This window comes from Trichomycterus rosablanca, chromosome 19 (genome assembly GCF_030014385.1).
Source record: "Trichomycterus rosablanca isolate fTriRos1 chromosome 19, fTriRos1.hap1, whole genome shotgun sequence".
In the NCBI taxonomy this organism is placed as follows: domain Eukaryota; kingdom Metazoa; phylum Chordata; class Actinopteri; order Siluriformes; family Trichomycteridae; genus Trichomycterus; species Trichomycterus rosablanca.
The window spans coordinates 12,936,731-12,964,505 of record NC_086006.1 but is presented as its reverse complement, the minus strand read 5'-3'; the positions used below and the strand labels follow the sequence as shown (position 1 = coordinate 12,964,505).

The 27,775-nt window shown below is 38.9% G+C and overlaps 1 protein-coding gene across 2 annotated transcripts in view; it reads right to left on the bottom strand.

Annotated features, from left to right (window-relative positions):
• Window positions 1-23,727, bottom strand: part of prpf6 (PRP6 pre-mRNA processing factor 6 homolog (S. cerevisiae)) — a 56,817-nt gene extending 33,090 nt beyond the window's left edge. For both annotated transcript variants that reach the window (XM_063015724.1, XM_063015725.1), the window contains exons 1-8: window positions 23,526-23,727; window positions 22,767-22,932; window positions 18,301-18,419; window positions 13,578-13,656; window positions 13,208-13,384; window positions 11,027-11,167; window positions 10,058-10,152; window positions 2,095-2,251 (exon numbers count right to left, since the gene is read on the bottom strand). In XM_063015724.1, the coding sequence (XP_062871794.1) occupies window positions 2,095-2,251; window positions 10,058-10,152; window positions 11,027-11,167; window positions 13,208-13,384; window positions 13,578-13,656; window positions 18,301-18,419; window positions 22,767-22,932; window positions 23,526-23,707 (1,116 nt within the window). In that variant the 5' untranslated portion in view covers window positions 23,708-23,727. The remainder of the gene's footprint in view (window positions 1-2,094; window positions 2,252-10,057; window positions 10,153-11,026; window positions 11,168-13,207; window positions 13,385-13,577; window positions 13,657-18,300; window positions 18,420-22,766; window positions 22,933-23,525) is intronic.
• Window positions 23,728-27,775: the final 4,048 nt, after the last annotated feature.

Here is a 27,775-nt window from a genome sequence, read left to right as displayed (position 1 = left end):
TGACTGTGACGAATTATCGCACCAACAGTGGTCTCTTTCTCACCAAGCGTCTTGCTGATGGTCTTGTAGCCCATTCCAGCCTTGTGCAGGTCTACAATCTTGTCCCTGACGTCCTTTGATAGCTCTTTGGTCTTGCCCATGGTGGTCGAGAAATTTGAATGGAAGAAACTGATTCTGTGACCGGTGTCTTTTATACAGGGACAGGACTAATTTGTGTGCCTCATGGGCACATAACCGGTCTGTGGGGGTCAGAATTCTTGCTGGTTGGTAGGGGATCAAATACTTATTCCCTTAATTAAATACAAATTAATTTATAACCTTTGTTTAATGTTTTTTTTCTGGATTTTTTGTTGATATTCTGTCTCTCTCTGTTAAAATAAACCTTTCATAAAAATTATAGACTGTTCAAGTCTTTGTAAGGGGGTAAACTTACAAAATCAGCAGGGGATCAAATACTTATTTTCCCCACTGTATATATATATATACACACCAACTAGGCATAACATTATGACCACTGACCGGTGAAGTGAATAACACTGATTATGATGGCTAGACGACTGGGTCCTTTTCATCTTTTCATAAAGAAAAAAAGCTGAAATATGGAATCATCTGACCACATGCACACATTAGTGGTTTCTGTTCTTGACCTACATGGACTAAGACTTAAAGTAGATAGTGAAAGACTTAAATTATTTTGCATTAAGACATTAAGACTTCTTTGATTGACAATTTTCTCATAGGTGAGCCATGAGCCATCATCGCTTGTACAGTCTTTGTTGGACCCTCCTTTTATACCCAATCATGAGTCCCTCAACTGTTACCAATTTACAAGCTTATTGTGAACTGTTTTAAAACACTCTACTTTAAATATTCTTTCAACTTTTCAATCTTATTTTTCGTGTGTTACAGGCATCATATACTAAATGCATTTATATTTACAAACTACAACAAAGTTCTTCAGTAAAAGCATTGGAATACTTTTGCCAGTTAAATAATGATTCAAGAGAAAATAACAAATCACATCACAAAATCTTTGTCTTTTTGCATTTTGCAGAATGTCCCAACTTTTCTGGAAATGGGATTTGTGAATTTGACTTCACTATTTATAAACCTTCCCAGACTACATTTAAACCTTTATATAATAACTGTAAAACTTTTTTATATGGGTATTTCTGTTATTTGCAGCGATGACACATACTTCACAAGTGATATATGCGGCTTCAGTGAGAATTTATTCTTGACAAATTAACTACTTTAGTTTACTTCCATATTTTGCTCATTACATATTTAATTAAAGTCAATTTTATTTCTTTTTATGGTAATTTTAGAATTATCATTCAGCGCTACACAATGTTTGATAATGTTTATTAATTAGTGTAATTTAAACTAATTAGTTTAATAAGGATTTGGTGTTTTTGGTCTATGCCAGGGGTGTCAAACTCATTTTCACCGAAAGCCACATCAGCATTATGGTGGCTCTAACGTATCCTGCTGCGATTGAAGTCTGCCTTTTAATTCCTGGGCAATTTGCTGGTTTTCTTAAAGGCTACATTTAGCACACTTAGTTCCGTGTTTATATTGTATTTCTATATCTATAATGTACTCCTTTACCATCGAAACGACCTCATAACACAAAACGTACCGGTTGTTGTTCTTGAATCACAAACATGTATTCGCGTTCCAATCTTTCATTAAATTACATTCCTTCTGCATCAGTTTTCTATTATTGGACATTTTGGGATTATTTGTAGATATTCCTCAAAATCAGTTGATTGAAACCCGCCTTAGTTAGACGCTGATGTGAAAACGAGTCACAAAATCAACATACATTGTGGGAGATGTAGTTTATGTACGATTTTACAATGTATTTTAGGTATTTTACGCCTTTTAGGCTCTCACTGGCCATATAAAATGACATGGCGGGCCGAATGAGTTTGAGCCTTGAGTGTGACACATGTGGTCTATGCAGTCAAGTGTTGCAATATTCTTGAACATTACCCCCAAACCCCTGTATCTTAACTGCTGCACATTAGTATATTTAATATTTTAATTTCATAAAAATGCAGATTTAAAAAACACAAGATGTCAACTGACCTTTGGACACATTTCAGTGCCTTTCATGATAAGGTTTCTGGCCACCTGTAGTTTTCCTGTCACCTCCTCCAGACGTGCTGAGGCAATCCAGGCCGGAGGGTGGTGAGGGTTTGTCTCTCTCACTGACTTTAATAGCAGACGTGCCTTCTTAATGTCACTGCACATAAAACCACACACATAATCAGACAGGTCAAGGACAATTATAGTAAAGCTAGGACAAGGCAAGTGATAATAACTAGAGAGGTGCATTTCCTGAAGAAAATGCAAGTGTAATTGCAGCCTAGCATATGATTGGCAGGTGTTAGTGTGTTACGCTAATTGCTTGGCAGACAATAATGCAATGCTATGTGGTTGCCAAGGTGTATTCTTTATTGTTTTCTTATGTGGTTTTCTTATGGGGTTACAAAGGTATAGCTAGACAGTTACTAAGATATAAGTTACTAAGACGATGCCAAGGGGTTGCTAAGGTTTTGCTACAGAAGTTACAAAAGTGTACTGACATTGCTAGGCTGTTGCTTAAGTGTTGTTAAGCTGTTGCTAGATGATTGTTAGGGTGTTGCTAGGCAGTTGCAAGGGCATATAGGGTGGTTGCTAAGATGTTACTAAGTGATCGCCATGGTGTTGGTTGTTGTGCTTGCCAAGTGGATGCTAAAGTGTTGCTAGGTGGTTCCTAAGATGTTGTTAGGTGGGGAGTAGGATAACGGCTTTATTGCTAAGGTGTAATTAAGTGATTGCTAAGGTGTAGCTAGGTGGTTGCCAAGGTGTACTGGGGATACCAGGCGGTTGCTAGGTGGTTGCTAAGGTGTTATGTGATTGCTAGGGTAGGTGAAAGAAGGGTGTGAACATTTGTACTTGTGTGTATGCAAAACATATTTATTGAGGGTGTGAATACTTTTGATCAGAAATAACAGGCAAGTGATCAAAAGTGTGTGCAAGCACATAGGTGGTGGGGGTATGTAAGCTATTGGTTGATCAGAAGTACAAAAGATCTATGTGCTTTCAAAAATAAATGGGAGTGAATGAGACAAACAAGTACGTAGTGGGTGAACAGGTACACATATCCAAAAGATGTACACATGACATGGTGTTATTAGGTAGGTTGTAGAATATAGGGGTGGGGGGGGGGGGGTGGTTAAGGTGTTCTTAGGTGGTTGCTATGGTAACAGGTTGATTGCTTAGGTGTAGTTAAGCAATTGTGAATGTGCTGATGGGAGGTTGCTATGGTTTTCTAAGTATTTGCTAAGGTGTGTGCAAGTATGTATGTGAATACTTTTGCTCAGACAGATGATTGTGTGTGTGCAAGCGTGTATTTGGTAAGGGGTGTGAATCATGCTAGATGTGATGGGAACCTGGTGTGTTTGCACTGAAAATGTCCAGAACTCACAATGGACTTTATCACAGACTGGACTGAATAAAGAAGAACTTGAATTGCTTTTTTACCGCTACTTTTAGTTTAAATTATTTTAGTATATGTATGCTTTGTTTAAGTCTAATTCATTTAAATTATTCTCCAGACCTCAATTGCAGGTCAAGTTAGTTAGTTAGTGTTTAGTTTTTAACGCCATGCCTGCCCTTTGGGCCATGTTCATGGCAGAAAAGGTTGTGATCTGTCTTATTTACTAATTTAATTTGACTTAGAGGAGTTATGTCTGTTGTCTATGTATGTTCATTTATATGTATTGCTTCAGTTTTGTTAATGACAGGAATATTAGAAGTGTTGTTGCTTTTGTCTTGGTAAAGAGTTCCTTTATGGTTTTTGCTGATAAGATCTGTTGTCTTTCATGGTTATAAATGATACATTCCAGCATTAAATGTTTTATTGCAGTGGTTCTCAAACTGTGGTACGCGTACCACTGGTGGTACGTGAAGCAGCACGAGGTGGTACGCCAGATAATCTCGGAAAAGTAATTACATGCACCGAAAAAATAAATAATTTAATAATTATGAATAAAAAAAAAATCATATGAAACAAATTGTGTAAATTACTAATAAAATCTGTTTCAAAGTTCTTATAATTCTGTTTTAATAAAATCAGTTTAATGAAAACAAATTGTATTAAAACTAATGTGTTTTTAAAAATATCCTGTACTTCATTACGTCTATACTTCACGTTCGCGGTTTCCATCTCGGAATTTCCGAAACGTTATCAGTAAAGTTATCAGTAGGTCTCTCACTTTTATCAGAGACAGATCTGCATTTGAAGCTCACTGATCTCGTTCCTGACATCACAAGGCTACTCCGCTAAACAGGCGCACTCACTGAAATGGTCAGTGGTAACTGCATATATACTAGTGATTAGTCGTTCGCAAACGATCCGATTCTATTGAACGGATCTTTGAAATGAACGAAAGGAACCGAGTCTTTTATTTCTGAGCAGTTCTTATCGGCTGTAATCCACCCATTCTGCTTCGCATCAGTAGAGGGAATTAATCATAACTCGTAATAAGAGCTGTTTATTGTCGAAATTCAAATTCGAAATCACTTTCAGTATCGCGGAGAGCAAGCGAGACACACACACACACACAGAGAGCTAGTAGTATAATGACAAATAATTGAGAAATAAACTATAAACTTGTTTAATTGTGTTAAATACAAGAGAGGATTTGTCTGAAACTTAATGCAATGTAACCAGTCTGTCTCTTCTCTGTAGTTTTATTCCTTTTAAAATAAATCTTTTTTTCTCATGTAAGTGTTGTTTGAATTATGCCTACATTTAAGGCAAAGTAGCAAAATTTTATATTAATATCGGGGGTGTCTTATAGTTTACCCAGTAGCGCCTCCCGAAGAACGAAGAGCCATTTTTTTGAACGGCTCTTTAAAAGGAACCGAGCCAAAAGATCCGACTCCCTTCAAGAAGCCATAATTCCCATCACTAATATATATACACACACACCTAATTAATGTGTGCCATATGTGGTTCTGAGATGAGAAACATAGGTGGTACTTGGAAGTTTTGGTTTGATAATGGGTGGTACTTGGTCTAAAAAGTTTGAGAACCACTGTTTTATTGTAATCTGTGTTTGGCATGTTGCACAATATGGGGCAGTTTTGCCTTTTATCAGGTACATGTGTGTTAATCTTGTGTATACTGTCTGATCCCAACGGTTTTCGAGGTAGGTCTTAATTTTTTCCCCAACAGTGGGATTAATTTCATACAATTTATTATTCTGGTGTGTTCCAGTCGTTTTGCCATTTGTTCCTGATATATGAGTTTATTGTAGGTTTGATGTCCATTGGTGGGATTTGGTACATTGGATCCGGTATGGATGTGGCCTTTTTTGCTGCTTGATCCGCTCTCTCGTTGCCCAGGAGTCCGCAATGTCCTGGTATCCAGCATAATATTATATTGTAACTGTGTTGTTGTAGGCAATATACTTTCTGCAGAATTTCTGTGATTGTTGGGTGGTTGGTTTCTAGAGCTTGGAGTGCTTGTAGGCAGGATTTTGAGTCTGTGCATATGAGTGTTCTTCGTTGTTGGATTGATTCTGCATACTCTAATGCTAGGAGTAGTGCTTGGGCTTCTGCTGTGAAAATCGAGCTTTGTTTAGGGAGGGTTATTCCTTTTTGTTGTTGACCAGATACTATTGCTGCTGATGTCTAACTGTCTGTTTTTGAGCCGTCTGTGTATATAGGGGTGTATGTAGGAAATCTTTCTCTGACTTCCAGAAATCGCTGTTTATATGTGTTTGGGTGGGTCTCAGATTTTTTGCTTTGAGAAATGTCCATGATGATATTTATCTGTTTAAGGTCCCAGGGTGGAATAATGAACAGCTGTATTTGTGCAATGGTGTCCAAGTTTATGTCTAGTTCTTGTATGATTGATTGAATTCGTAGGCCTAGGGGTTGAATAAAATTTGGTCTGGCTTCATATAGTGGTAGGTACTGTGGGTGAAAGACTGTGTGGTATGCTGGATTATGTTGGCTGGATTTCAGTTTAATAACATATTGAAGGGCTAGTTTCAGCCACCTGTTCTTCAGCGATGGTTCGTTTGCTTCGAACCATAAGCTTTGGATAGGGGATGTTCTAAAAGCACCTAGCGCTAGGCGTATTCCTTGATGGTGTACAGTGTCGAGTGCTTGAATATACGATTTCCTAGCTGATCCGTAAACAAAACTCCCATAATCAAGCCTTGATCTTATTAGGGTTCTGTATATTCTTAATAGCAGTTGCTGGTCTGCTCCCCATTTGGTTCCTGCTAGGACTTTTATAACATCCAATCTTTTGGGGCATCTGTTTTTTAAAAGTTTAAGATGTGGAATAAAGTTCAGTTTACTATCTAATGCAAGTCCCAGAAACTTTGTTTCCTTGGTAACGGTGATGGGATCTCCATTTAAGAATATCTTTGGTTCTGGATGTAGGGTTCGAAGAAGGCTGAAGTGCATGCATACTGTTTTGGTCTTGGAGAATTTGAATCCATTAAGTACCGACCATTTGTAGATCTTATTTATGCTCAGCTGCAGCTGACGTTGCATGATGTTTATGTTCTTCCCTTTGTATCCAACACAGATGTCGTCTACATAGAGACTGCAAAAGGTATTTGCTGAAATTATTTGTGTGACATCTTTATATTGAAAAGAGTAACTGATAAAATGCTTCCTTGTGGGACTCCCATTTCTTGGGTATGTGTTTTAGACAGCGTATTATTGATTTTTACATTGTGTAGTCTGGTCTCTAAGAAGTTTGAGATGAAGGTTGGTAACCTCCCTCTAAAGCCCATTAAATGAAGGTCTTTCAAAATTCCATACCTCCAGGTTGTATCATATGCCTTTTCTAAATCAAAGAATACGGTTATAACATGTTCTTTTGTTACAAAGGCGTTTCTGATAAAAGACTCCAGTCTGACCAGGCTATCAATTGTACTCCTTCCTTTTCGGAATCCACTCTGCATTTCTGTTAAGTGTTTTCCTTTTTCCAGTAGCCAGACAAGGCGGTCGTTTATCATTCTCTCCAATGTTTTACAGAGGCAACTAGTCAAAGCTATTGGTCTGTAGTTGTTAGGATCGCCATGGTCTTTTCCTGGTTTAGGAATCGGAATTATAGTTGCTTTTTTCCATGCTGTTGGTATCTTTCCCGTTGCCCAGATTTGGTTATATATTTTAAGGAGAAGAGTTAGGGAGCCATGTGGAAGGTGCTTTAAAAATTGGTAGTGTATTTGATCTGGTCCGACTGCTGTATCATATGATTTCCTTAAGGAGCTTTGGAGTTCTTCCATTAAGAAGTCCTGATTGTATGGTTCAGAGTTGTCAAACTGAAAATTTAGTTTTTTTTATTCCTGTTGCAGTCAGAAAGTTTGAAATTCTGGTATGTGATTCTGTATGGAGTTTCTTTCAAAAACCTCTGCCAGTCGGTTTGCTATGTATATCTTGTTTCACTGATGTATGTTTTATCTTGTTGTTTAATGTGTTGTATCTGGTTGTTATTTTCTTTGCCTTTCATTTTGCGTATTAGGTTCAACACTTTTGTTGCTGGTGTACTCACTGTCAGTTTTGAGACATATTCTCTCCAGCTTTGCTTTTTAACTGAATTAATGATTCTTCTGGCTTTTGCTCTGTTTACTTTAAGATTATATAGATTGTCTGTTGTTGGGTGGCTGTTAAAGAGGCTTTTTTTGCACCTGTTAATTGCTTTCTTGCAGTCTTCATTAAACCAAGGGTTGTGTCGTTTACTTGGTTTTTTGGAGGTTTTTGGGACTGTTTTATCTGCAATTGATTTTAGGGTGCTTGTAAACCAATCAGCCAGTTCTTGGGTGTGGTTTGGTTCCTTACACAACTTTTCCCAGCAGTAGGTCTGGAAGGCATACCAGTCTGCTCTTTTCAGTTGCCATCGTTGGGTTCTCTGTTGTGGTTGTATTCTTTCTGGTGTTATAATAACTGGAAAATGGTCACTTCCACAGAGATCGTCCCAAACCTTCCATGAAAAATCAAACAGCAGTTCAGGTTTGCATATAGTCAAGTCTATTGCAAAATATGTTCCATGTCCAGGGTGTAGATAAGTATTTGCTTGGTTATTAAGTAGACTGAGGTCGTTTTTGATGATGAAATCTTCCATTACCTTTCCTGTAGTGTTTGTATGTTGACTGCCCCATAATGGATTATGGCCATTGAAGTCCCCCATAAGTATGTATGGGGTGGGAAATTGGTCTACCAGGTTGTCCAAATCTTTTAATGTTACTGTACATTGTGAAGTCTTTTAGTGTAATACTTTGGTGTGGTGCAAGTTGAGTTTCTTGGAGGCAGAAAGCTATTGGATTCAGTGTTGCCGCCAGGTGTTGCAGTTCGGCCAGATTAGCTTTCATACCCCGACAATTCCATTGAATAAAAAGGTTCTCTTCCATTAGGTTACTGATGAAGGGGTGCGAGACTTGCTTCTGTTTTTAGGTGATAAGCTCCTATTGCGAGGATGGGTTGCATCTTTCATTTCTATATCTTTTACATGCTCTGGTTTGTTTGGGTTGGTTTCTTGGTCTGTTCGTGTTATGAGTATACTAGTTTTCTTTTTCATCTTGCTGTTAGTTTGCTCTTGTTCTGTTTTTAAAGTTTGTGCTTTATTTGACAGGGTTTGGGTTATTATCTGTGTACTCTGTGTACTGATACTGATTTGTTTGGACTTGGGTTTTTCTGATAAGTAATCTGCTGTGGTTTGTCTTTCTCTAGCCAAGTTAGGTCGGTTTGGCTAGCTATAGTTTTCGTTGACTTTACTACTGAGGCAAATTATTTCTCTAGTTTAAATTTAGGTAGTTCATCAACTATTCTTCGTGCCTCTGGGTAGCTTATTTTCCTGGTGTTTTTCACATTCTGGATTTCTTTCTCCTTTATCCAAGTTGGGCATATCTTTGATGTGGCATTATGTGATCCTTCACAGTTTTTACATTTCGGTGATTTCTGGCAAGATAAATCATGTTCCTTCTTCTCCACAGTTTAAGCAAATTGCTTTGTTTTTGCATGTGGCTGATCCATGACCAAATTTCTGGCATTTGAAGCATCTTATTGGATTAGGGATATATAAGTCAACATTCACTTTTTGGTATCCAATCAAAATCTTCGCTGGTGGTTGGGTTTTATTGAAGGTTAGAATATATGTATTTGTTTTTACCAATTGATCTTCTTTTCTTATTTGTATTCGTTTAATGTTTGTGACGTCTTGAGGTGCTAGTTCCAGTGCTATTTCCGTTTCTTCCATGTCTATGAGATCCCTAGTACGGATCACTCCTTTGCTGGTGTTTAAGGTTGGGTGCAGAAAGGCTTTTATGCGGATGCCTGCTAGCTCTTTCGTGCTTAACAGGTTATCAGTTTGTATCTTTTTTACACACTCTACTAGGATTTGTCCAGATCTCAGCTTCTTTGCATCTTTTACAGTCCCAGCGATCCCCGCAATGCCTTTCTGAATGGCAAAAGGTGAGAGTTTGGTAAGCTGTATCTCTTCTGGTTGGGATTCTAGTAGAATAAATTTATGCCAGTTTTCATTTGGTAAAGAGAAGTTAGCCATCAGGTCTCGTTCCAGGTCAGTATCTATCATTTTTCGTTTGGGGTTTTTCATCCAGCGGATGTGCACCAGGGCTATAGGAATGGTATACTCAAGCAACAGATGTTATTGTTACTCGATTGACCCTGAGCCAGCGCCTTCTAGGGATCTCAGAAGAGATACGACCTAGGGCATGTCCTGACCAGCCAATTGATTGGAGCGGGCCACTCCAACCTCCCGTCTATGTGAAGTCGGGGCCAAAGTGCTGTGTTGGGAAAATGGTAGCCGCAGCCACCACTCCCCTCAAACACCAGGATCCCTTTCTCTACAGACACGGGTCGCACCTCACGGCAAACAAGGCGCCTCATTCGCTCACCTCTGACGAACAGCCAGAGGGGGCTGAGGACCTATTCTACCCCGGGTCCCCACAGGGGCAATTGCAGGTCAAAGCTTCAAAAATGTGCTTTAAAAACATAATCCCTTAAATAGCAGGCAAGTTACCTGATGTCACCTCCGTGCGTAGGGATCATTGAGTTGAGGTCTGTTAAGTAGCCTTTAGGGTCCACTACTGTCTGTCCACTTACAGAGTCTGAAACCTGCATATATTATCACATGCATCATCATTCAAGTACTATACATGTTTATTCTTAATCCCATTTAATGTTCAATGAATTTTGTTTTATTAATTATTTCATTTAAAAATATTTCAATTATATGCAGAAAACCATGAACTTTAAAACATGCCTGTACAAATAATTATGTAAAAACTAAAAAAGGCTGCAAGTTAACTGTACCTACCAAGAAAATTGATAAGCTGTCCCCCACTGCAATCTTTTTCTTGTTAGAAATTAGGGAAGTGCTGACTTGGTGTTAAAGTTAATAATTGCTTTAATTTATAATAAAAAAGGGGAAAACAAAGAAAAATTTGTTGTTTTGACTATTTAGCACATCAGCACAATGGAGAGGGAAATGTTATATAATCTCCAGCCCATTCAAGTGCAGTAAGCTGAATTGTGGAAATATGAAGCAAATTATGAAAGAGTATAATTTTCTGAAGACTTAAAATAAGTGAATAAAACTTTAATTAAACTCTTGGTGGACTGGGTGATTAAGGGTCAAAGATTCAGCTCAGAGTCAAATGTGTCCAGCTGCATTACAATTACATTTAAATGTATTGTAGGTATGTGCCTTATTTTTGCACAAAATAATGCCCTATTATCTAACAAGCCATGCTCCTGAAGCTTGGCACTAACAATCAATGTACACAATTTTTCATTTCCCCCATTTTTTAGAATCTGACCTATACTCCATGAGGTATTTTTGAAGGTACATATTCATTGTAGCCAACAAGTAATAAAAGCCCATCACCCAAGTGTATTCTTAATATGGTTTAGCATTGTATCTTGTTTTGACGAAGAGCAGTTAACCACCTTAAATGTGCTACTCTGCCTACCCACAGCCTTAGTGTACCTGACTTAGCCGCATGTCCATCAAAGTGTTTCTGGCTTGGCCAATTTTCCTCATGTCAAGTTCTCCTGCTCCTGGGGTCATGCCACCTGGATAAGGTGTGTTTAAGCCTCCAGGAAATGGTGTGTTCAAACCACCAAATTGCTGTAAAGAAAAAAAAGATAAATTTACAAAGAAAGAAATTGCAAAAAAATGTCTGAATAGTTTTCCAACAGTAAATACTGAAGTAATCTGCATTTAAAATTAGACATATTAACTAATTTAATTTACAATTTAAACTGTACCATAACCATACACTTATAACTACAACACTCACTGCTCTTTAAAAGCAGATCAATCACAATTAATTTATTAAAAATGCAAAACCAGAATAATTATAGCAATACTTTGAATAAGTATTGAATATGTTACCTTTGGCAGACTTATTTGCAATGTAAGTATAATCCTCATTACATTGTGATGAATTACACTGGATCTTCATGACAAATTTAAATCCATTGTATTTTACTTTAAGATCAAATTATTCAAATAAAATAACTATGTACTATTGATCTGTTCCTAGGCATCTAAAGCTCATCATCATACCAATAAACCATAAACTGAATTATATGTTGAGGTCAATATTGGCATCTCTAATTGATAAGTATTAAAAAGCCAATATTTTGACATTATATGAACAACTTCTATCTAACTTTGTATCATTACAATATTTAAATAGCATGTCCAAAAACATTAAAAAAAAATAAGTTGCCCTGTCAGCATACATGCAGTAATTAAAAAAAAATATATATGGACAAGACTAAAGGCACCCTTCCCCAATACACAAAAAAAGACAAGTATGCGGCAACTCTGGCAGTCTCTTGCTCCTGTTGAGCACCTGACTGGTCTTGTAGCACCATAGAGATTCAGGCTGCCTTTCAGTGAGGTATGATTTAAACCATGCTAAGGCAATCCATAAGATTGTTGGTTCCTGGCAGGACTTTTCAGTATTTTCCTTTTTTAAAGGATCACATTGTAATGTTGTAATGATGTTTACAAAGTACAGTTTTTAAGAGCTTTTTTGCACTGTCCAATGAGACCTGTCACCCATGTATGCTAAACGGTGAACTGTGAGGCCAGATTTTTTGTACAGTCACTCAAGTCTCCTAGCAACAGGTTTTACGAGTCTGAGCTCAGTGGTATACCATGGAGAAGCATGGGTAGCTAGGACATCTCTAGTTAACTGAGAAGCAAAAATATCCAGGGTATCAGAATTGTAAGTATTAAAATGATTAACTAACTCTGTGCAAGAGAGGGAAGTTTTAGACCAAAATTTTAGACCAAATTGAAAAAGCAACAGTAATTGAATCATTAAACTTAGATAGAAAATTTAGTAAACCTTTGTGTAATATTTCCATAATATTTTAATACTTGGAAATTTGACTTCAAGGAGGCTAACACTAGCTACAGGTATGATCTTACAGCAAGACCTCCATAATGCCTAGACTTATGCGATATACTTAAATCCTGAAAGAGTCCAAATAATTATTTGGCTGTTACCAAATTTCACAGAGAAATAGAATAAAATGCAGCAAAATCCTTTGGACTCAAGCATTTGTGGGAAGTCTAACTTCTAAAAGGAGACAGAAAAGTAAAGACAAATTTCTAGTTTTTGAAAATAATTAACATTGCCTCGTTAACAATGTAGATGCATCCTTTTCCATTTCAGAAAACAACGTTCAAAAGCAAGCATTTGTTATGATAAGTGTGCTAGTGTTAATGTCACGTGTAAAAAAAAAAAGTACTAGTGTTAATACCATGGGTAACGCTTACTGCATGTAGTAAGAGAGTATAGGTGCTAATCTGGCCCACATACAGTCAAGAACTGCCCTTCATTAATAACATGTGATACATTATAAAATGCAAATAAGAAAAAAAACTTTTAAGTGTTGTGTCATATCAAGGAAAATGGGTTAGGGAATTTGTTAATTATTGCTGTTTTATATACATTTTCCCTAATTTTCCCTAAGTTTTTGGAAACTGGATTTGTATATTGTATACTTAAGTGTAACAATGTCAAAGTAGGCAATTTTAGTAAGATTTCTGTGTGTTCAGCCTTTTCACTAGCCACATGGGATAAAAATCATGCAGCTGACTTACCCAATAGTCTAATACAAAATAAAATAATAGTATGAAAAGGTTTACCCCCTGAAGTGGGTCAACAGTGGTGTGGTTATCCCCAGTCTGGAGGTGTTTGGCAAAAAAGCTGTCAGGCACAGGTGTTAGTTTTTCATAACGTGGGTTCCTTTGCCTCTTATTCCTGGCATCACCAACATCTGGAATGCTCAACCACTCCTCTTCTGTTACCTCAGCTAGTTTTCGCTACACAAACAAAAAAAGAGAAAGTCTATGAACTTTAAAGAATGCAACTGTACTTTTTCAGACACTGAATGCACCTTTATCATCCTTAGACAACGAACATTATAATATTATAAATAATTAAAATAACCAAAATAAATCCACACACACACACACACACACACACACACACACAAACCCACACAAATTTAAGCACCTTTAGATCTGAAAACTGCTGTTGAATTTTGGGCCGCTCCATACGATACTTCTCGATCTCCTCCTTCTCTCTCAACTCTCTAGACAATAACAAAAGAATTAAAAAGCAACCTCTAAAACCTCAGTTATGTTTAAAGTCTGGTAAATTAAACTTTGGTGACCAAATAAGAAAACTCCAGCCTAAGAACTTTTTGGGCATGTTCTGAATGGTTGATTGGAACAGGCCTCTTCAACCTCCTGTCTACGTAAAGTCGGAGCCAAAATACTGTGTTGGGTCCTGGCACCCACAGCCTCATTTAAGTATCAGAATCTCTAGACACAAGTCGCACCTTAAAGCAAACAAGACACCCTATTCATTCGCCTGTTACTAATAGCTTGAGGAAACTGGGAACCTAGTCCCCAGGGAGAAAAAAGGCTACATGATGATGCTCACAAAGAACAAGTACGCAATATCTAAGCCAAGACATAAAATTTTACAGTTAATGAAATGGAACAATCCCACTTATTGATAAATCAAAGTTCAAGATGTAAAAAAAGGTTTATGTAAGGAGCAAAAAAGGAGAAAAAAAAATAATCAAAAAAAGTGAAGCACGACAGCAGAAATATTTTAGACTGGCAGACTGTCATCTTGCACAGACTGCGTATTTTGCACATCTCCACAGAGCCAATTTACTCATGCATAAACTATATTGCAAATTAGACTGGCATCTTTCATAGACTGTTACCTGGTACGTCATTCTCTTTTTTGCACTTTACATACAGGGGTTGGACAAAATAACTGAAACACCTGTCATTTTAGTGTGGGAGGTTTCATGGCTAAATTGGACCAGTCTGGTGGCCAATCTTCATTAATTGCACATTGCACCAGTAAGAGCAGAGTGTGAAGGTTCAATTAGCATGGTAAGAGCACAGTTTTGCTCAAAATATTGCAATGCACACAACATTATGGGTGACATACCAGAGTTCAAAAGAGGACAAATTGTTGGTGCACGTCTTGCTGGCGCATCTGTGACCAAGACAGCAAGTCTTTGTGATGTATCAAGAGCCACGGTATCCAGGGTAATGTCAGCATACCACCAAGAAGGACAAACCACATCCAACAGGATTAACTGTGGACGCAAGAGGAAGCTGTCTGAAAGGGATGTTCGGGTGCTAACCCGGATTGTATCCAAAAAACATAAAACCACGGCTGCCCAAATCACGGCAGAATTAAATGTGCACCTCAACTCTCCTGTTTCCACCAGAACTGTCCGTCGGGAGCTCCACAGGGTCAATATACACGGCCGGGCTGCTATAGCCAAACCTTTGGTCACTCGTGCCAATGCCAAACGTCGGTTTCAATGGTGCAAGGAGCGCAAATCTTGGGCTGTGGACAATGTGAAACATGTATTGTTCTCTGATGAGTCCACCTTTACTGTTTTCCCCACATCCGGGAGAGTTACGGTGTGGAGAAGCCCCAAAGAAGCGTACCACCCAGACTGTTGCATGCCCAGAGTGAAGCATGGGGGTGGATCAGTGATGGTTTGGGCTGCCATATCATGGCATTCCCTTGGCCCAATACTTGTGCTAGATGGGCGCGTCACTGCCAAGGACTACCGAACCATTCTGGAGGACCATGTGCATCCAATGGCGGTGCCGTGTATCAGGATGACAATGCACCAATACACACAGCAAGACTGGTGAAAGATTGGTTTGATGAACATGAAAGTGAAGTTGAACATCTCCCATGGCCTGCACAGTCACCAGATCTAAATATTATTGAGCCACTTTGGGGTGTTTTGGAGAAGCGAGTCAGGAAACGTTTTCCTCCACCAGCATCACGTAGTGACCTGGCCACTATCCTGCAAGAAGAATGGCTTAAAATCCCTCTGACCACTGTGCAGGACTTGTATATGTCATTTCCAAGACGAATTGACGCTGTATTGGCCGCAAAAGGAGGCCCTACACCATACTAATACATTATTGTGGTCTAAAACCAGGTGTTTCAGTTATTTTGTCCAACCCCTGTATATGCACACAGTCTCTTTACACACACATTCAATCTATTTTCTTTTCTTAGAGTGTATGGGTTCTACCCATGCACAGTCATTTTACACACATACAGTCATGTGGAAAAAGTTAGGACACCCCATGAAAACCTTTGTCTTTTTGAACATATTTAAACATCTGGACATTTGAGCTTTGTTTAAACAGTACTGAGAGATGGAGTTTATATAACTAAACAAAAAAATTTTTAAAAATTATTTAAACACAAGTTGTAAAATGTAATGAACAAAAATTAAATTTCTTGTGAGGAAAAAGTTAGGACACCCCCACATTTATTACTACTTAAAATGTCTAAAATTAAAATCCAGTGCACCACATCAGCTGCAATGATTAGACAATCGTTAGAGGACATTGGAGTTTTATTTAAACCTCAGACATTAGTTTGGTTTGCTCTTGATTGTTGAAGTGAGTGGTATCACAATGGTGAGATCTAAAGAGCTCTCTGAGGCCTTCAGAAAGAAGGTTGTAGATGCATATGAGTCTGGAAAGGGATTAAAAAAAGATTAGAAAGATTAGAAATTAGCCTTCTACTGTCTGGAAAATAATTTACAAGTGGAGAACATTTAAAACAACTGCCACCATGGCAAGGTCAGGCCGTCCTAGCAAGTTCAGCCCAAGAGCAGACCGCAAGATGTGTAAAGAAGTCTCCAATAATCCTACAATGTTATCACGGGACCTACAGGTAGCTCTTGCCACAGTTGATAGCAAGGTACATGCATCTACCATCAGAAAGAGACTTGACACACTTTGATTTTCATGGGAGGTGTGCAAGGAGGAAACCGTTGCTGTAAAAAAAAAAAAACATCAGGGAAAGACTAAAGGTTACCAGACAACACACAGACAAAGACCAGAACTTCTGGAACAATGTGCTTTGGACAGATTAATCCAAAGTTTAATTATTTGGGCACAGTAACAGAAGAACCTCATACCAACTGTGAATCATGGAGGTGGAAATGTCATGGTTTGGAGCTGCTTTGCAGCAGCAGAGGCTGGCAAGCTCTCCATTATAGAATCCACAATGAATTCTTCACTGTATCAGAGGGTGCTTGAGGAAAATGTAAGACCATCTGTCCAAAAACTGAAGCTGAAGCGGAAGTGGACCATGCAGCATGACAACAACCAAAACATTCCAGTAAATCCACCAAGGAATAGCTCAAAGGAAAGAAATGGAGAGTTCTGAAATGGCCAAGTCAAAGCCCGGATCTTAATCCTATTGAGATGCTGTGGGGTGATTTGAAACAGGCTAAGCATGCGAGAAACCCCTCAAACCTCACACAGCTGAAAAAATTCTGCATGGAGGTGTGGGAAAAACTTTCTCCCAGTCGATGTCAGAGACTGGTAGATGGTTATAGGAAATGTCTAATTGAGATTATTTCAGCCAAAGGGGGGAATACCAGCTATTAGAGCATAGGGTGTCCTAACCTCACAATAAATTTCCATTTTTGTTCATTACATTTTACAACTCGAGTTCAAAAGTATTTTTATTTAGTATATTTTATTCAGTTTTATTTGTTTAGTTATATAAACAATCTCTCAGTACTGTTCAAATGTAGCTCAAATGTCCATATGTTTAAATATGTTCAAAAAGACAAAGGTACTCATGGGGTGTCCTAACTTTTTCACATGACTGCATACCCATAATACCTACTTTAGCCGTACTGGCTCTTCATTTGTAAATATTCAAAAGCAATGAAAATACTTTTCTTTAATCTATTTTGGAGTGTGTCACACTACATTTGGTTGTACGCAAGTATAATAACAATAAAGGTTCTTCTTCCTGCTCGAGTGGGCAGCTGCACAGAATCAGCTACACCCTGACAAAGGAAAATAATTTTATGAAAATGGAAATGTGAAATTTATGTTCACATTTAAGTCAGACAGTTAAAACAAATTGTAATAAGGCATACCAACATAATTTCAAATAATAATAAAAAATATAAAAAAGCAGAAGCACAATTATATGTATACACATACACACATTCCATGTGGCAAGGAATACAAAAATTAACATAGGGGTATAGCAAACTTGTGATACACTTCCAATACTTGATAGCTTTTTTCTTTAAATTGGGTACTATGGGTGATTTCCAGTGTTTCAGAAATAATTTTGATTAGATAACTAGACCTTTGATTACAGTCTCAAATTCACCCTTAATTATACCCCTTATCAAATCTCTGTTGCCTAACAGACATAGCTGTGGATAAAGTGTCAGGTTCTTTCCTAAACATGTCCCTCCAAAATGAATAAAAAGACACGAAAAAAATGGTCCTGAAAACAATCTACAGAATTCGTGTCTGGGCTGTGGGGTTTTACAACATCCCAAAAACATTCAACCCCTAACAGACATAGCTGTGGATAAACTGCCAGGTTTATTCCCCTGTGTCAAGTCATTATACCATTATTGCCCAAAGCATAACTTCACAGCAAGATAAGTATGGCTTCACCAGGAGATCATCGAAGTTTTAGAATGGCCCAGCCAAAGCCCAGACCCGAATCCAACTGAAAATCTGTGGGGTGACCTGAAGAGGGCTGTGCACAGAACATGCCCCGGCAATCTAACAGAATTGGAGTGGGCGAAAAATGCCAAGGTAAAATGTGACATGCAGATTGCAAGGCTGAATGATGCAGTCATAAAATAATTCATAATTCATAATTCTGAAGGATAAGAAATACTTACCTTCTCTCCTTTCTTCGTTCATCCATTCGTTTGTCAAGTGCTGCATATATGGCATCTGCTTCTTCGTCATCCTTCTCATATGGGCCACTGGAGAATAGGCTACCAGCATAACCATTAAACTACATCACAAAAAATAACCCATAAGTGTGGTTAAGGATGTTTCTATAACTAAACAGTAAACAATCAACAAGTAAAACCAACCCTTCTATTTCATCCATGCTTGAGCCCAGCACTTAGACACTGTTAATGGACAATGTAGCATTTTATATCCAGATTTATTATTAATAATTATTCTCACAACAATGTATTTTTTAAGTTTGTGATGTAGGAATTAGGCCTGTAGGGTTTCTAGTTTAAAAATACCAGTATGTCTATCATGTCTGACTTTTTTTTCACATGTTTTAACAGCCTGAAAACAGGGTTAAGTTCCAGGGTTAAGCCCAAGGATAAGTTCCAGAGTATATTCAAGACCGCAAACTCCTGTGCTTTACCAATACATGGCTGAACTCAGCACTACCAGACCACACCATCCAGCCAGCTGAGTCCTTCTTGGTATACCACATGGACAGAACAATAGAGTCAGGAAAGTCAACAGAAAGTGGAGTGAGTCTGATGGTAAACAGCTTGTGACAGAATAAATGGAGTTTCTCTTACACGCTCCTGCTCATCCAACCTAGAGCTTCTGACCATCAAATGTCACCCTTTCTACCTTCCCCAGAAGTTCTGTCATAGTAAATGACATTTATATTTCAGCCCAAACCCACATGGACACTTTTATGTGAGCAGCATGAGGCTCACGAAACAACAACTGGACAGTGCACACATAGTAGCGGGAGGGGGTTGGGGGTTTGGTTATTAGTGCTGATGGCAGTATGAATGCAAAGATCATCTGTTCAAGAATCACCTTCACAATCACAGAGCTTGAAAGGCTTTTAGTAGTTTTAGAATGAACATCAGGAAGGCAACAGGACAAGACAGCCCCAGCCAGGTCCTCAGAGCCTGCTCTGACCAGTTATCACTAGTGTTCACCATCATTTTCAATCAAGCCCTGTCCCAAAGAAACCGCAGCCCTCCTGCCACCTGTAGCCACCCCAAAGGAAAAGGTTTCCGCTCCTTGAAGGTTCTGAACCAAAACTCAATGTAGGACTACTATACACTTTACAAATAAACCAGATAGTTAAGTACATTAATGCAGTCTCTACAAAAACAACAAAATGGCTTTGCCTTGGCCATTCCAGAACTCTCCATTTCTTTCTTTTGAGCCATTCCTTGGTGAATTCACTGGAATGTTTTGGGGTGTTGTCATGTTGCAAGGTCCACCTCCGCTTCAGCTTCAGTTTTTGGACAGACGGTTCCTCTGATAAAGTGAAGAACTCATAGTGAATTCTATGATGGAAAGCTTGCCAGGCCATGTTGCTGCAAAGCAGCCCCAAACCATGACATTTCCACCTTCATACTTCAAAGTTGGTATGAAGTTCTTGTGCTCAAATGCTGAGTTTGGTTTGCGCCAAACATGTCTTCTGTTACTGTGCCCAAATAATTTAACTTTGGATTTCAGGTGAGTTGCTGCTAATCTGTCCAAAGCACATTGTTCCAGAAGTCCTGGTCTTTGTCTAGGTGTTCTCTGGCAAACTTTAGTCTTGCCCTTAGTGCTGGACAATAATTTGATATCGATATATGTCGCGATAGAAAATGTTTCAATAACGGTGATATGATTTTTAAACAAATTCGATCGATATACATTACGTCAGTGCGTGATGACGTACGCCACAGGCACGAAGCCAGTGCTCAGCATTACCGCTCTGATTACACCACGCTACCTACAACACGGTGGATTAGTGGCAAAATGAGTTCAACAGCTGTGAGTGAACGAGCATCCACAGTCAGGGGCGGAGCCAGGGGGTGGCCGCTTTGCCGGTGTTACTTTTTGGTGGAAGCATTTCTGCTCGCAGGTGTTCCCACAGGGACGCAATTCAACAGCGCACCTCAAGCAAGTAGTTCTCCACCAAAACAGTGCAGTAATACACTCAACATAAATGTCAACCACCAACACAATTATAGAAGAAGTACTACTACTGAGTACTAATACTACTGAGTACTAATACTACTGCTTAGTAGTTGTGGCGCGCTACGAGTAAAGGCACCAACGGGCTCTGCGCGTTCCACTGTTGCCAGATAGGGCGGTTTTCCTCTAAATTGGGTGGTTGTTTTTTCTCAAAAAATAATTTAATAGCATTTAAATAACACTTCTATTTAAAAGAAAACATTCAGTTTTAAGAATCCCCAGCATTGTAGAAGTCTATTAAAAGTAAAGTCAATTTTCAATGCTGATTTGGCTTAATAGTGTTGGTCAGTCTGTATCATATTCTTAAAAGAAAATTTAAATTAGTTTTCCATGCATTCACGCTAGCATGTTCTGGGGTTTAAATGAGTCTCATCAGTGCACACAAGTTTGCAGTCAAATGATCAAGTATTGCAAAGGAATATCTTTGAAATTCTTCCTCATAATGTTAAGGTTATAGGCTATATTTTGGAAATGTCGGAAATGAGAAAAAAATAAAAAATAATAATTATTATTATTATTAGGCTTGATGTAATTCTACATGGCACTCACTGCCTGTATAGGTAAATGAGTGAGTGACCAAAACACTACTAGATCCACAGCAACTTGCCACATACAAAAAATAAGGTATCAGACAGTTTCTGTGCCACCCCTGTGTGAGCAATGTTCTCAGTCTGGCCACCCCTATGAAAACTGTCTGGCTCCGCCACTGTCCACAGTTGAAAAGCAGACGAAATAGCTGATAAGAGGAATAAGGAAGGACTAATTCAGTCGTGTATTCAGCTTGTATTTCTTGCCAGAAACCAGAAAAGGTTTGCAGGTACAGCCATCCAATTTTGGTGTTCTTGGCAGTTTTTCTGACATTTGTATTATTCATATCAATATCGGAATTATATCGTATCAACCGAAATTAGGAGTTATATCGTGATATAAATTTTAGCCATATCGTCCAGCCCTACTTGCCCTAATGTTTTTTTGACAGCATTGGTTTTCTCCTTGCACACCTCCCATGAAAATCAAACTTGTGCAGTCTCTTTCTGATGGTAAATGCATGTACCTTGCTATCAACTGTGGCAAGAGCTACCTGTAGGTCCCGTGATAACATTGTAGGATTATTGGAGACTTCTTTACACATCTTGCGGTCTGCTCTTGGGCTGAACTTGCTAGGACGGCCTGACCTTGCCATGGTGGCAGTTGTTTTAAATGTTCTCCACTTGTAAATTATTTTGCGGACAGTGGAATGGCTAATTTCTAATTGTTTTAAGATCTTTTTAAATCCCTTCCCAGACTTATATGCATCTACAACCTTCATTCTGAAGGCCTCAGCGAGCTCTTTGAATTTTCATTTTTGTTCATTACATTTTACAACTTGTGGTTAAAAGTATTTCTTTCAGTTTTATTTGTTTAGTTATATAAGCTTCATCTCTTAATACTGTTCAAATAAAGCTCAAATGTTCATATGTTTAAATATGTTCAAAAAGACAAAGGTTTTAATAGGTTGTCCTAACTTTTTCACATGACTGTACGTCCATTTTAGGCCTGCAACAGAACCCAAAACAGTTTAGACATGGCAATTTAGGACTATTAATTAGGTAATTTCAAAAAGATGATGTTATAATGATTTAAAACAAAAGCAGTATTGGAAATGAGTATTGTGGTCAAAAAGCCAAAAGCCAGGGTCTATCATGTTATGGGGTTGTGTCAGTACTCTTGGCAAAGTCATTTTCACTTCTGTGATGGAAACTGGAAAATTATTGCAAGTTACTGCAAATGTAAAGTGAAGTTGCTAGTGCCAAGGGTGGCATAACCAGTTAACAGATTAAGGGGAGCAATTACTTATTCACATGGACAATATATGTTTGGATATCTCTATCTTAAATAAATTAAATCATCATTTAAAAGATTCATTTTGTGTTTACCTGTGTTCGTTTGTCTGTTGTTTAACGCCATGTTTGATTTTACCTTGTGTTTTCTTTGTCATATTAAAATTAGATGGAAAATCTTAAACATTTAAATGTGACAAATTTAAATGTAACAAATACAGCTTACATGTGGGGACATGTCCTGCATTTTATACTCTTTGCATGCTGGAATTACTGAGCTGTCAATGTCAATCATATGCCAGAATTCAAAACCTGGAGTGTATTATTAAATCTTTGCTTTCACATTATCAGTACACTTAGTTTCTGTGTTACAGTCTATCAGTCTAGAGTTTAACAGTCTAGAGTTTAAGCTAATTAAGTTTAAGTCTACAAAGATGTAATAATCTTATTCAGTCCAAGTCCCCTTCTTCGATTGCTGTAATAAATAAATAGTTGACTGAAGCACATGGAATAAGTAGGGTACAATGAATGCATATCACAAAACAGCACTGTTAACAGGTTTGCATACGGTTGCTAGTCACCTCATCATAGTTGGTGTCGTTTAGGTCCTCGTCATCATCATCTTGGTTGCTCTTTTTCATTTGATCACCAACTGTTCTTTTCCCAGGAGGCGCATGCCGGTCATCCACAGGATCGTTCGCATCTCGAGCGGGGCCAATATCAGATCGCGTAGTGAAACCAGTGGCACTGGAATCAGACAAAATAAATTGACACATAAGGGGCCTGATAAAAAAATAATTTCATCTTCATCCTGGTCAGGGTGAAGGTGGGTCCAGTTTCCCAGAACCACTAGGCACAAGGCAGGAATACACCCTGGACTGGGAGCCAATCAGTCGCACGACATCATATCTTAGTAGGCGCCGATAGCGCATGCTAAGATCCGAGCCTTGATCTTAGAGGTGCACGAGCACAAGGACATTTCAACATACTTCAAGTCAAGGTACGAGTTTCCAAAATTGCACAGTAAATCTTCATGTCAACTTTTCTGCTCTTAACACAAAATCCAAATAATAAATTTTTTTTTAATTAGCTCGTGAGCTTTATTGTTGTTAGTTTATGGTATGTCGGCAGTAGGGAAATAAACTAAAAACTCGGTTGAGAGCTTCTCAACGAGGCATGCAGTTAGTGACCATAACGGGATTATTGCGAATGAGCAGAATTGGTAAGTAAACATCAAATAAAGTTTCTAATCATGTATGCTGATTAGAATAACTACGTCAAATGAACATATAACTAAGTTTAATAGCATAACAGATGAAACAATGTTAACGCATACTTACCCTCTGCCTAGACCAGGAACATAGCCGAGGGGCGCTGCCATACCCAGAAAGGGCTTCTTCTTTTTGCCCATAAGAGGAGATGCCAAAGGAAGAGCGGGGCCGCTCGGAACATTTCCAACATTGGTCCCTGTAGAGGTTTTTTGAGGATTTTTTGAGGGTGCTTTCATTGCCGCGCTAGACATCGTTACCCTGTCGTGAATGCGCGTTTACTTCCGCTAAAAACATCAACAATCGCACTTCCCTTCAGCACTGGACCTTTATCTAATGCTCAGTATTTTCTATAGCGCCACTGTTGGTAGCGGAGCTGCACACTGTTAACGCGTTGCACCCTGATGTATTTCTAATAAAATTCCAATGAAGTTAGAAATTATATATGTATATACTGCATAGTCCCTTTTGAGATAAAGTTGCGCTTTCAGATTAGTCCACATGGAGCATTTGAAACTGATCTGCTATCAGGTGAGTTGCTGCTAATAATTCATTAGTATCATATGGGCGGACTAAGTGGGTTACAGCTGGGATTATTAAAAAGTTTGCAATAAACAAACACCTTCTATCTGAACAGTCTATAATTTTTATGGAAGGTTTATTTTAACAGAGAGAGACAGAATATCAACAAAAATCCAGGAAAAAAAACATTAAATAAAGGTTATGAATTAATTTGTATTTAATTAAGGGAAATAAGTATTTGATCCCCTACCAACCAGCAAGAATTCTGACGCCCACAGACCGGTTATGTGCCCATGAGGCACACAAATCACCCTCGCTCTGGAGCTCCATGCAAGATCTCACCTCGTGGGGTAAGAATGATTCTGAGAAAGGTGAGGTCAGTCCAGAATTACACGGGAGGAGCTTGTCAATGATCTCAAGGGAGCTGGGAGCAGAGAAATGCTGGATATGACCCCAAGAACACCATCCCCACTGGGCATTTCTCTGCCTCCAAACACGGCGAGTGGAGTTGATGCCAAAGAGCTAAATTTTTGTCTCATCTGACCATATCACATTCTCCCAAGCTTTTTCTGAATCATGCAGGTGTTCATTGGCAAACTTCAGACAGGCCTGTACATGAACCTTCTTGAGCAGAGGGACTTTGCGGGCACTGCAGGATCTCAATCCATTACGGCGAAGTGTGTTACTAATGGTTTTCTTGGTGACTGTGCTCCCAGCTCCCTTGAGATCATTGACAAGCTCCTCCCGTGTAATTCTGGGCTGACCTCACCTTTCTCAGAATCATTCTTACCCCACGAGGTGAGATCTTGCATGGAGCTCCAGAGCGAGGGCGATTGACTGTGTGTCATCTTGTATTTCTTCCATTTTTGAATTATCGCACCAACAGTGGTCTCTTTCTCACCAAGCTTCTTGCTGATGGTCTTGTAGCCCATTCCAGCCTTGTGCAGGTCTACAATCTTGTCCCTGACGTCCTTTGATAGCTCTTTGGTCTTGCCCATGGTGGTTGAGAGATTTGAATGGAAGAAACTGATTCTGTGACAGGTGTCTTTTATACAGGGACAGGACTAATTTGTGTGCCTCATGGGCACATAACCGATCTGTGGGGGTCAGAATTCTTGCTGGTTGGTAGGGGATCAAATACTTATTTCCCTTAATTAAATACAAATTAATTTATAACCTTTATTTAATGTTTTTTTTCTGGATTTTTTGTTGATATTCCGTCTCTCTCTGTTAAAATAAACCTTCCATAAAAATTATACACTGTTCAAGTCTTTGTAAGGGGGTAAACTTACAAAATCAGCAGGGGATCAAATACTTATTTTCCCCACTGTATATACGTATATACTGTATATACAGTGGGGCCAAAAAGTATTTAGTCAGCCACTGATTGTGCAGGTTCTCCTACTTAGAAAGATGAGAGAGGTCTGTAATTTTCATCATAGGTACACTTCAACTATGAGAGACAAAATGAGAAAAAAAAATCCAGGAAATCACATTGTAGGATTTTTAAAGAATTTATTTGTAAATTATGGTGGAAAATAAGTATTTGATCAATAACAAAAGTTCAACTCAATACTTTGTAACATAACCTTTGTTGGCAATGACAGAGGTCAAACGTTTCCTGTAAGTCTTCACCAGGTTTGCACACACTGTAGCTGGTATTTTGGCCCATTCCTCCATGCAGATCTCCTCTAGAGCAGTGATGTTTTGGGGCTGTCGCTGGGCAACACGGACTCCACAAATTTTCTATGGGGTTGAGGTCTGGAGACTGGCTAGGCCACTCCAGGACCTTGAAATGCTTTTTACGGAGCCACTCCTTCGTTGCCCGAGTGGTGAGTTTGGAATCATTGTCATGCTGGAAGACCAAGCCACGTTCCATCTTCAATGCTCTCACTGATGGAAGGAGGTTTTGGCTTAAAATCTCTGTTCATTCTTCCCTTAACACGGATCAGTCGTCCTGTCCCCTTTGCAGAAAAACAGCCCCAAAGCATGATGTTTCCACCACCATGCTTCACAGTAGGTATGGTGTTCTTGGGTTTTTCTTCTTCCTCCAAACACGATGAGTTGAGTTTTTACCAAAAAGTTCCATTTTGGTTTCATCTGACCACATGATATTCTCCCAATCCTCTTCTGGATCATCCATATGCTCTCTGGCAAACTTCAGACGGGCCTGGACATGTACTGGCTTTAGCAGGGGGACACGCCTGGCACTGCAGGATTTGAGTCCCTTACGGCGTAGTGTGTATACTGATGGTCCCTTTGTTACTTTGGTCCCAGCTCTCTGCAGGTCATTCATCAGGTCCCTCCGTGTAGTTCGGGATTTTTGCTCACCGTTCTCATGATCATTTTGACCCCACGGGATGAGATCTTGACCCCAAGGGAGATTATCAATGGTCTTGTATGTCTTCCATTTTCTTACAATTGCTCCCACAGTTGATTTATTCACACCAACCTGCTTGCCCATTGTAGATTCACTCTTCCCAGCCTGGTGCAGGTCTACAATTTTCTTCCTGGTGTCCTTCGACAGTTCTTTGGTCTTGGCCATGGTTGAGTTTGCAGTCTGACTGTTTGAGGCTGTGGACAGGTGTCTTTTATACAGATAACGAGGTCAAACAGGTGCCATTAATACAGGTAACGAGTGGAGGACAGAAGAGCTTCTTAAAGAATAAGTTACAGGTCTGTGAGAGCAAGAAATCTTGCTTGATTGTTATTGACCAAATACTTATTTTCCACCATAATTTACGAATAAATTCTTTAAAAATCCTACAATGTGATTTCCTGGATTTGTTTTTCTAATTTTGTCTCTCATAGTTGAAGTGTACCTATGATGAAAATTACAGACCTCTCTCATCTTTCTAAGTAGGAGAACCTGCACAATCAGTGGCTGACTAAATACTTTTTGACCCCACTGTATATATATATATATATATATATATATATATATATATATATATATATATATATATATAAAATTATACATATATATATATATACTGTATATATATATATATATATATACAGGGGTTGGACAAAATAACTGAAACACCTGTCATTTTAGTGTGGGAAGTTTCATGGCTAAATTGGACCAGTCTGGTGGCCAATCTTCATTAATTGCACATTGCACCAGTAAGAGCAGAGTGTGAAGGTTCAATTAGCAGGGTAAGAGCACAGTTTTGCTCAAAATATTGCAATGCACACAACATTATGGGTGACATACCAGAGTTCAAAAGAGGACAAATTGTTGGTGCACGTCTTGCTGGCGCATCTGTGACCAAGACAGCAAGTCTTTGTGATGTATCAAGAGCCACGGTATCCAGGGTAATGTCAGCATACCACCAAGAAGGACAAACCACATCCAACAGGATTAACTGTGGACGCAAGAGGAAGCTGTCTGAAAGGGATGTTCGGGTGCTAACCCGGATTGTATCCAAAAAACATAAAACCACGGCTGCCCAAATCACGGCAGAATTAAATGTGCACCTCGACTCTCCTGTTTCCACCAGAACTGTCCGTCGGGAGCTCCACAGGGTCAATATACACGGCCGGGCTGCTATAGCCAAACCTTTGGTCACTCATGCCAATGCCAAACGTCGGTTTCAATGGTGCAAGGAGCGCAAATCTTGGGCTGTGGACAATGTGAAACATGTATTGTTCTCTGATGAGTCCACCTTTACTGTTTTCCCCACATCCGGGAGAGTTACGGTGTGGAGAAGCCCCAAAGAAGCGTACCACCCAGACTGTTGCATGCCCGGAGTGAAGCATTGGGGGTGGATCAGTGATGGTTTGGGCTGCCATATCAT